General features: G+C 48.2%; 1 protein-coding gene across 1 annotated transcript in view; it reads right to left on the reverse strand.

The window, feature by feature from the left end:
* The window catches only part of LOC105004418 (E3 ubiquitin-protein ligase PDZRN3-like), a 67,495-nt gene that overhangs the window by 55,740 nt on the left and 1,144 nt on the right, over positions 1 to 10,611 (reverse strand). The window contains exon 2 of the mRNA XM_010862033.1: positions 10,351 to 10,608. Coding sequence (XP_010860335.1) covers positions 10,351 to 10,608 — 258 coding nt within the window. The remainder of the gene's footprint in view (positions 1 to 10,350; positions 10,609 to 10,611) is intronic.

Raw genomic sequence — 10,611 nt, forward strand, 5'->3', positions numbered from 1 at the left:
TAAAGCAGAAATAGATGTTTTTCTGGAACTCTCTTGCTTTTTCAATGATCCAGCAGATGTTGGCAATTTGGTCTCTGGTTCCTCTGCATTTTCTAAAACCAGCTTGAACATCTGGAATTTCACGGTTCACGTATTGCTGAAGTCTGGCTTGGAGAATTTTGAGCAAAGAGCAGCATTGAAAAGCAGCTATATTCACACAAAAATTTAAAGTGAGAGAACTTGATGGGGGGGCAACAAAAATGGAAAAGAGATGGTACCTCCTCGGCAGCTTTTCCTAGAGTCAACCCCTATTTTATTACTCTTCCTGAATGGCAGGGTCTCTTCCCTCCAGAGCCAGGACTTGGGAGGGCAATGAGCTCTGACTTACAGCGCTAACTTGGGGATGGGAAATAAAGATGCCTTCATATTCTGGAGTCCAGCCAGCACTGGTTCCGTGGGAAGCAGGCACGAAGCTCTAACAGATGCTCAGCCCCCCATCTCCACCCCAGAATCCAACTCAAGCAGACAGTCAGGCCCCCAGTGTACTGCAGGGTCTCCTCAGAAGCTGCTTAGGTCTTTCCGAGGGTGACAGGGCAGAGACTCAGTAACCTGGGAGAAGGGGGTGTGGCATGAGCCACCCACAGCAGGTAAGTTACAAGCAGAAATAGAAGCTCCAAGTTCAGGAACATACAATCGGTTCTGCTGAAAATACGCTTGGCTATTATACTCCAACATGTAACTACCAGATCAGTGTTTAAAAAAAACAACACCCTATTTATAATCTGCCTAATTTAAGGTCTCACTGGACAAGATTAAGAGGAGGGAAATAAAAGTCACGGTGAAAACACAGAAGTCACAAGTCCTTTGTCAGAAAGACACCATATGGTGGCTGTTCTTGTTTTAAGTCCAAGAATGTAAACCGTCTTTCTATGGCACAGTCCCTCTTCCTCTCAGCATCACTCTGAAGTCACCGCACTGCTCTCCTCCAAACAACCCGGCCTCAGAACCTTGGCCGCCAGCCATCTTCTAATCTGTGTGGCGGCCCCCAAAGTCCATCCACGCCACCGTCAATGTGGATCCTTTCTACAAACTCCTTTCCGCCCCGTGATGGGTGTTCCTTGATTACTGCCGCCGTGGGACTCGCAGCTGAGAACTGGCTCGACTGGAAAGCCGCCTGGCGGGTTATGAGCACTGTAATTGACTGACCACTCTTCTGCATATCTGGGATGACGCGACACCTCTCGGCCTCAGATTATGCAAAGCTCTCAAAGACTCGCACAGCTGGGAAACAGCTCTGTCTGCTGACTAGTGACAAGAGAGGGCAAAAATGTGGAGGGCGGGGCTGGGGGGACCAGGAGACAGAGCTGGCCACCAGACATTCTCTCCCAAAGAGATGGAATGCCTTCTCCTTCTCCGAACTGAGATGCTTCGGTCCTCTTCGTCAGTCAAAACATGTTTTTAATGGGGAAGCAGCCTGGACTAAGCCCTCCCTGTAATTGCAACCTCAGTTCTGAAGAAGGTGTTCTTGGACGAAGAGCAGAAGGGGAAACTGCTCACGCCTAAGACCAAAGGGAGTCTTAGAGAATGATGCTTGAAAACAAATTGGAAATGGATGAGATTAACAGAGGTATTAGCAGCATGTACCTGCCACGAGAATAGGGAGGATGAAGAGAGATAAAGGGCGTGGGGGGACAGGCAAAAAGGACAAAGATTTCCTGGAGCCACAGACTAGGAAACATGCATCCATAAGCCAAACAAGATGGTTTTGAAGAATACCCTCAGAAATTAAGCACAGATTGTCGGTGTTGCCCTAGGCCAAAATATACACATATTTTTAGCCTGTTGCTGTTATATTTAAATAACCTGAGAAACCCCCAAGTCTACTTCTCCATTTGCATGAGTCTGATTTCAAGACTATGTCTCTCATTTTTATCATCTGCTCATTCGCTTTTCTGGAGAACACCTCCAGGCGACATTTTCACGGACACAACAAACTAACTTAAGGGACTACAGCGTTTTCCCATTTCCACTTGATGGACTGCAAGGTGGTTTCCGTTTTTGAGATATGACCATCCAGTCACCCAACCCAGAGCATTTTCTCCTCCAAATCAGAAACAAAGCAAAGGCTACCCAGCTGTAATGTCCTACGTTCCTGCTTACAGGATGGTGGGAGTTTGGCCTGCCTCCCCTCCTCTTGTTTTTCCAGTATTCATGTATGGATGTAAAGAGTTGGACCATAAAGAAAGCTGAGTGCTGAAGAATTGATGCTCTTGAACTGTGGTTTTGGAGAAGACTCTTGAGAGTCCCTTGGACTGCAAGGAGATCAAACCAGTCAACCCCGAAGGAAATCAGTCTTGAATATTCATTGGAAGGACTGATGCTGAAGCTCCAATACTTTGTATACCTGATGAAAAGAGCCAGCTTGGTGGAAAAGACCCTGATGCTGGGCAAGACTGAGGGCAGGAGGAGAAGGGGGTGACAGAAGATGAGATGGCTGGTTCTCATCACCAAATAAATCAATGGACATGAGTTTGAGTAAATTCCGGGAGTTGGTGATGGACAGGGAGGCCTGGCGTGCTGCAGTCCGTGGGGTTGCAAAGAGTCAGATGTGACTGAGCAAATGAACTGAACTGACCTCTCGTTAGTTTGGTAACTGCAAAAGGACAAATGAATACACATAAACATGCAGTAAGCATATTTTGTTTGCGGCTTTAGGTACAGCCCAGAGCTGTTACCCAGATGCAGTGCAACTGACATGAACATCCCTCTTTCTCAAAGTCTCCAGCACTGACAAGCAGTTAGAGAAGAGACACCCAGAGAACGGGTTACCCAGGGGCAGACTGAGGTTTGCAATGAGCCTGTGATCCTTTGAATAAAAGATCCCTTTCCTTCTTCTTCATTAAACCATCTCCAATTTCTAAAGTTTCTTCAGTGATTTACTTGGAGAAGAACCCCAAACCTACAGGTACTTAATAAATGTTCAACAAATGCTCGGTAAGCCTGATTAGGATCCTGCCTGCAGGAGAGCCAGTTCGATCCCTGGGTCAAGAAGATCCCCTGGAGAAGGGAATGGTACCCACTCCAGCATTCTCGACTGGAGAATTCCATGGACAGAGGAGTCTGGTGGGCTCCAGTCCATGGGGTTGCAAACAGTTGGACACAACTGAGCAGCTAACACTTTCAAACACTTTCATTTTATCCTAAAACCTGTCCCATATGGGCATAACATTAGCCCACTTTAGAGATGAGGCAGTTAAGGCTAACAGGAGATTAGAGGATCCTCCCAGAGACCCTCAACAATGAGGCAGAAGCAGCACAGGAGCCTGCATATCACTGACTCCAGGGTTTGATACTAATCACACACCAGCTCAATTCAGGGTACGCTGGAGCTGCCGGTGACACAGGCTTGCATCCAACCCTGACGTGCAACCTGAATGGGACTTCACCCCCTTCCTGATAATGTGCAGCAAAGACACAGGGCACCTGAAAACAGCTTCTCGCAAAATTCTAGGGTGACCCCTCTGTCCAGGACTCATTTCTGCACAGGTCCTCTGCCAGGGGAAAAGCTCATTAGACTCCCCTTCCTGGAGAAGGGACCACTGCAAGGCCCATGTACACGCGGGCTGCACTGTGGCTCCGCCCCTTAGGCTCCCCATAAACAGACTCACAGGGTCGGGGAGAAAGATGGACGCCCGGGTCCATCTGTTAGTTATTTTCTTTACAAGAGTAATCATTATGTTACACCACTTCCCTTTCTTATTGGAACAGGCTTATTAGAACCCCATTAGTCAGGGAGGACAGAGGTGACCCACAACTCGGGTGAGCAAAGAACAGAACAACGTGGCGTTTTCAAAGACACAAGTGGGTGTCTAACGAATCCAGGAGTGAAAGCTGTGCACATTCCCCTTTGTACCCAGCGGTGCCCATCCCAGTGCCTGGCACACAGTGTGCAACCATGTGAGAACCTAACCCGAAAGAACACATTCGGAAGAATTTCATTTGCTTCCTACCACCAGCCACTCTTTAACTTATTAGGTTCAAAATTAGGGAATGATTAAAAATTAGGGAATGAGGCATGATTCCATCCAAGACACCATCTTTTTCTTTTCCTTTTGTCTCTCTTTTATAGTGAGAACCTGTTTTGTTTTATACTCCATGTGCTCCACACCAGACCTCTGAAGATGGGAATTACAGCCTGGGGTGAACCCACTTCATCACCATGAACCACAAGCCATCGGACCAACTTGGAGCCAGAAGATGATGCTGGGGAAGTTATTTGACCTTCAGAATCTTTCTTTTTCCATCTGTAATGGGTTGTGGGTCCTAAGTTTGCAGAGTCTTTCTGAAGTGCTGGCATGTAGAGAAGCAGCTCTTTGGAAACCTGTATGAGCCTTTGGAGGGGATACTGCCTCAGGAGAAAATACTGTCTTATTTTGGTAACAGCTTGGAATCAGGTTCTGGGTTCAAATCCCATCTCTACACAATTAGAATCCGAATCCATACAACTTCTAGTCTGAACCCAGCTGTTTTATAGTGTTTTACAATCTGTCTCTCTTACCAAAAACCCCCCAAAAAACCATCTACCAAATGAATAAGATGGGGAAGTTAATGTGTGTACATACACAAAGCACCCTAAGTGTATGCTGCTGCTAAGTCACTTCAGTCATGTCCGACTCTGTGCGACCCCACAGACGGCAGCCCACCAGGCTCCGCCATCCCTGGGATTCTCCAGGCAAGAACACTGGAGCGGGTTACCATTTCCTTCTCCAGTGCATGAAAGTGAAAAACGAAGTCACTCAGTCATGTCCGACTCTTAGCGACCCCATGGACTGCAGCCTACCAGGCTCTTCCATCCATGAGATTTTCCAGGCAAGAGTACTGGATGGCACCCAGTAAAACTCAATGAATTTTATTTCTCTTTCTTTTAAGCCCCGTGTCTACAGTCAACACAAACCAGCTTATACATAGATTCTCTCTCATCAAATATTTTCACAAAGAAGCAAACATCATTTCTGAACTCAGAAAGAGCCACTTACAGATAGACGGCAACAGAATTCCCAATTCCTATTATTCAGTTATGATCATTTGAGCCAGTGTAGCTGGGAAATACATCTGTAAGCTGAATCCTAGTTTTCTATATATAGCACTGAAATGAAATGGATGCAACAGCCCACAAGTCGTTTTAGCTGAACTGGGACAGCACAGAACAGTCATTCTCCTGATGCTTTTCAGAAACAGAAAAGACACTGAACTGTGAACACTCTGATAGACACATTTCAAAGTGTTTGGACATCTGGAACACCTTTCCATACAACTGTCTATTATAGATTCACTATCTCCAGGAATTCTGAAACAGACAAAACTGTTTCTGGGATTTGGGGCTTTATACAGTTTGATCTGGGTGGATCTTGGGGAAACAAAAAGCATGCCTCCCACAAACCTGGAAACAATTTTGTTCACTTGCAGGTCACGGAAAAACTCATTCTTTTTTAAGAGTGAGCTAACAAGCTCACTCTTGGTCAGCAACCTGAAAAGTTTTGACGGCTGACAAGACACCCTTTCGATCTTGAATTTATTCACTGAAAACATATCAAGAGTTCACAGGGTACCTGGTGACCGAACTGGTGCCAGGACATAGCCCTGAAGAATGCACACGTGGTCCTTCCTTTACCGTCCCTCACAGACAATAAGCTCTTCCTGTTATTCAGTCACAGCAGTGAAGAAGGCCATGCAGGCGGAGCACCAAAGTGAGAGTCTCAGGGTACCAGCCCTAGTCTGTCAGGCCAGAGGGAGGGCTTTCCGCAGGTGATGATGGTGGGAGCATAGAAAGGTTATCTAGCCACGAGCAAACCCCAAGTGCCGACAGCAAGGCAAGGGGTAGAAGGTGAAGAGTTGGAAAACCTGCCAATCACCTAGGTTACCTAGTGATGAGCAACTGGAAAGACTATTCCTAGGGGAAAAAAGAGCAAGGGCAAAGGCCCAGGGGCAGGAAAGAGCTCATGGGTCTATTCTCAGAGACCACAGAACCTGGGAAGAGAGACTAAAGCAAAGAAGAGCACAGGCAGGCAGGACCCAGAGTGTGCTTCACCTTACATCCATCCAAGAGAAACTCAAGGCACAGCAGGCTTGAAGTTCCCAGGTGGCGCAGTGGTAAAGAATCCACCTGCCGATGCAGGAGATGTGGGTTTGATCCCTGGGTCCGGAAGATCTCGTAGAGGAGGAAATGGCAACCCCCTTCAGTATTCTTGCCTGGAGAATCCCAGGGAAGAGGAGCCTGGTGGGTTATAGTTCATGGCGTTGCAAAGAGTCAAACATGACTTAGTGGCTGAGCAGGGTATCAGATTTACATTTCTAAGAGATGATTCCCAGCATGAGGTCACTGGAAGGAAGCAAGAAGATACAGAGAGGGAACAGCTGTGGTCTAGGTAAGAGGTGATGGGGGTTGAGACCAGGGCTGATTTCTGTCCCAGAGGGGACAATGACAGCGTCTGGAGATATCTGTGATTTTCATGCTGTGGGAATTGCTCCTGGCATCTAGAAGGTAGAGGCAAGGATGCTGGTCCGCATCTTATAATGCACACAACACACACACACCACACACCACACACACACACACACACAACCAAGAATTATTCAGCTCAAGATGCTAACAGTGCTGAGGTCAGGAAATCCTGGTTTGGACCAAAGTGATGATCTGATGGGGCTTGAGAGTGGTGAACAGACTCAGGAAGTGTTCAGGAAGTAAAATCAACCAGGTTTAATGAAAGACTGAATGTGGGGGTAAAAGAGCAGATGCTACTGAGGTTCAGTCTCAAGTTTCTCAAAAATTCCAAGGAAAGTTGTGCCCAGAGCCTTCCCTTTCCCAGAAAGTCAAAGACTTTTTTTTTTTTTTTTTTGCTGTGGAATGTCTTTGTTCCTAGAATCAGGTGGTAAGTCAGGGTGGGAAACTGAGGCTGGGAGCCAAACTCTTTAACATCTTTAAGTATAGTTTCACCAAGTCTGCTGTAGCCTGGATAGGGCTGCAGATTGGTTCAAGATGCCTTTCTGGGCCATGTTACCTACCATACAGCTGCTAGGCGCTCTGGGTTTGAGAACTATGCACTGGTCCTTCATAAAATATTCAGGAAGAGATGTTTAGACAATGATCAGTAAAATCATAACTGTGTGAAGAAAAAGAACACATGTTGGTCTACATCTGTACTTGAGCCTAAACTCTCTGTCTAGATGAGCAGTTACCCAAAATGTGCTAGGTGGCCTAGCATCAGCTGGGAACTTGCCAGAACCTCACGCTCCTCACACCCTGATGGGGCAGAATCTCCAAGGGTGAGATTCAGGAATCTCTTGTTTCATCTCCAGATGATTCCAATCATATGAAGGTTTGAGAAGACCTGTGTGAGCTCACCTTTCAGAGCAGAAGAAACGATGCCAAACCCTAGCTCTAAACCCTAAATGCTTAAGTGTTCGTTGCTCAGTGGTGTCCGACTCTTTGCGACCCCGTGGACTACAGCCTGCCAGACTCCTCTCTTCAGCGGATATCAAAAATTGCAATCTAAGATTATTTAAATAATGCCAGATCACTTTATGGTACAAGTTCTAAAGCCCTGAACAAGGGGTATGGAAAAATCTTCTGAGTGTTTCTTATCTACTTTAGCTCTTAACAGAGAGGTAAGTGATAGGACTTTTAAAAAATAATAAAAGTTTTGTGCATGCCCGTTTCCAAGGAATATAAATCCTTCTGCCTTTTAGAAGAGAATAAACAGTACCCGGTGGGAGCAGAGAGTCCGGCCAATGAAATAAACAAGTTCTTAAACAGCTTGCAGTGGGAGGGGGTCTGTCTGGCAGATGCAGGGACAGCGAAAGCTTTCCCCAAGGGTGACTAGGGGTTAACTTTAAGGCAAAAGCAGTGCGCTTTCCCCTAAGGCCTGGGCTGAGACGGCCAGGGTCTGAGGCCAGAAAAATGAGTTCAGCTTTCAGGCCAGGCCTTTCTTGGCTGTTCTCAAGCCAGCACTAAGGTCCATGAAAGTCCTGAGCAGTGCTCCAACTCCAGAAGGAAACTTTTGTCTGTAAGCTCAGAAAGCAACATCTTGTCCCCAAGCTTAATGCCCCTGATTATCCTCCTGACTCACCCAACAGAACTTCAAAAACATCCATAATTTTGATTCAAGTATCATATTTTTGATTCCGAGAGAGAGTTTACCCAAACACTCCAGAAAGAAAACAGAAAGGCAAGAAGAAATAATAAACCAGCTTAACAATGAATGATGTATAAACTCCGGGGAAGTGAATGGCTTGTTTATAAATAAGCATCACTTAAAACTCCGCAGGAAGTCCAGATGACAGCATAAACAGGAGAAACTCCGGGAACTCCTTCACCCCAAGCCCGGCGCCTGCTTGTAGACAGAGCTTGGCCCCCTGCTTTGGGGACTTGCAGGCTCACACCAGTCTTTTGTACGCCTGTGCGGTCCTGGGTGAGCCTCAGAGCTGTAAATATTTGCCCTTCACCCAGAGCCGGCCAGCTGCTGAGGCTGCAGCTGACAGACAGGCCGGGGGCCAGGACAGGGTGGAGGCGAGAGGGGGGAGTCGGTGTGCTCTATGGGAGAGGGGGCTGGGAAAGGGCCAGAGAGGCGAAGTAGACAAGCAGACACAGGCAGGCCCCTGGGGACCCCTCAGGCGCACACATTCTGCTCCCCTGCAACAGGCAACCAGAGTGGCAGCGGCATGGTCCAGGTGCCTCACCAGTTGGTGAAAAGGTGGCCTCTGCAATCAAGGGAAACCTTGGTTCTCTGTGGGTGACTGTGTCCCCTCAAGGGATAAAACACGCAGACATTTCTGGTGGTCACACCTAGAGATAGGGGGTTCTACTGGAATCCAGTAGGTAGAGGCTAAGGACGCCCCTCAGTGCACAGGACAGCCTCCTATAGCAAAGAATTTGGGGGTCCAAAATCTCAAAATGCCCAAGGTTGACAACTGAGGTGGAACCTGAATCCTAGCTCTGTCTCGTGAGTTACCGTTTGACTCTGGACAAGTTCTGTGACCTGTGCTTGCTTCCTCATCTCAGAGGATTACATACAGAAGGCATGCAGAGTGCTTGCTACTGTGGCTGGTACATAATAAACCCTCAGTAAATGGTACTTGTGGTTACACTGAGAAGTGACACGATGGTGGCTAAGAGCTTGGGCATCCGTGGGTTCGGAACCCACTTCTGCCACCTCGAAGCCATGACTCAGGGCCAGGGCTGCCCCTCACTGGTCCTGAGTTCTCTTCGTCTGCAAAACGAGAAGCAACCTGCCTCCCTTACTTGATTAAAAAGGAACAGCTGAGAAGCACAAGAGTTTAGCAGAGGGCCTGGAGCAAGGCAAGCCTCCAGCCGTAGTGGCTGTTGTAATTATACCAACTCCCAGGACAGGGGGATGGCTTATAAGGGAAGGAGGGTAAAGATAATTACAGGCAACACTTGTTGAGCATTTGCTCTCTACAGGGCAACTTGCTAGATCCTTTTCATATGTTCTCTCCCTGAAGCAGGCAAAGAATCTATTTTACATTTAGAGAGATTGAAGCACCTGGGATTAAGTCACAACATTAGCCAACAGCCCAGACTCGAAAAACAGTTCTAACTCCAGAGGCCTCACTGCCAATTATTACTTTATATTTGGTGGCGGTTCCTTTAATTCCTTCTGGAATTCTTTCAATCCCTGGAGGAATACCACAGGAGGGGCCTGGCAGTGTTTCACCCCCTGTGTCACATCTCTAGGGCCCTACTTTTCCAACTTGAGAGAGCTTAAGCAGCTTGCTCAAGGTCAGCCAGCTAGTTGGCAGCAGAGCTCAAACTGGAATCCAGCTTTTACTCCAGCGGCCTCTCTTCTGGCAGCCCTGTTAACCTAGTCTCCAGGGGCTGGGCTGTGGGTTCCTTTGATTCTTTCCGGACCGCCTGAGGGTGCATGGATAGAGTTAACATCGCGTGTGTCAGTATCTTATCTCCTGTACACGTGTAGAGGAACCCTGTTTCCCAACTTTCAAAGAGGTTAAACGACTTGCCCAAGATCATCCATCTGGTCTGTACCAAAGCCCCTACAGGGTTCTGACTCAAGAGCCACACTCACTCTTAACTCTGCGCTGCTCTCGAATTTCTTTTAGTTTTTCCAGAACCGATGAAGCTGCTGCAGCTGTACTTCACCCTGAGTTTAATCTGTAAGGACAACAGTTGCCAAGGTGAGACTGATTCCCCGACCTGCTCAAAGCGATCTATCTGGCAAGGAGTGTTAGAAGAGGGAGGCAGAGATGCTCCCGGAAGCTCCCGGTAACACCAAGACCGCAGGGACTGGGAGGCGCCCCAGGGTCAGTAGGGGGTCTGGGCGGGCGGCGGGCGCCTACCTTGCCGCCGGGCGGCGGAGCCACGCAGCGGCTAAGCGAGTCAAGGCGCGCGCTGTACTCGGTGAACTTCTTCTGGTAGCGCAGAGCGGTCATCTGCAGCTCCAGCTGTGCGGCGGCCAGCTGCGCCACCAGGGACTTCTCGCGCTTGCCGGCCCTCAGCGCCTCCTTCTTGAGCGCCTTGTGCAGCGCGCCCAGACGGGCCTGCAGCGCGGCGTTGTGCGCCCGCAGGGCCCGCGCACAACAGTGGCCTCCGGCGCGCTG

This window comes from Bison bison, unplaced genomic scaffold, assembly GCF_000754665.1.
Source record: "Bison bison bison isolate TAMUID 2011002044 unplaced genomic scaffold, Bison_UMD1.0 scf7180017864474, whole genome shotgun sequence".
Lineage (NCBI taxonomy): Eukaryota > Metazoa > Chordata > Mammalia > Artiodactyla > Bovidae > Bison > Bison bison.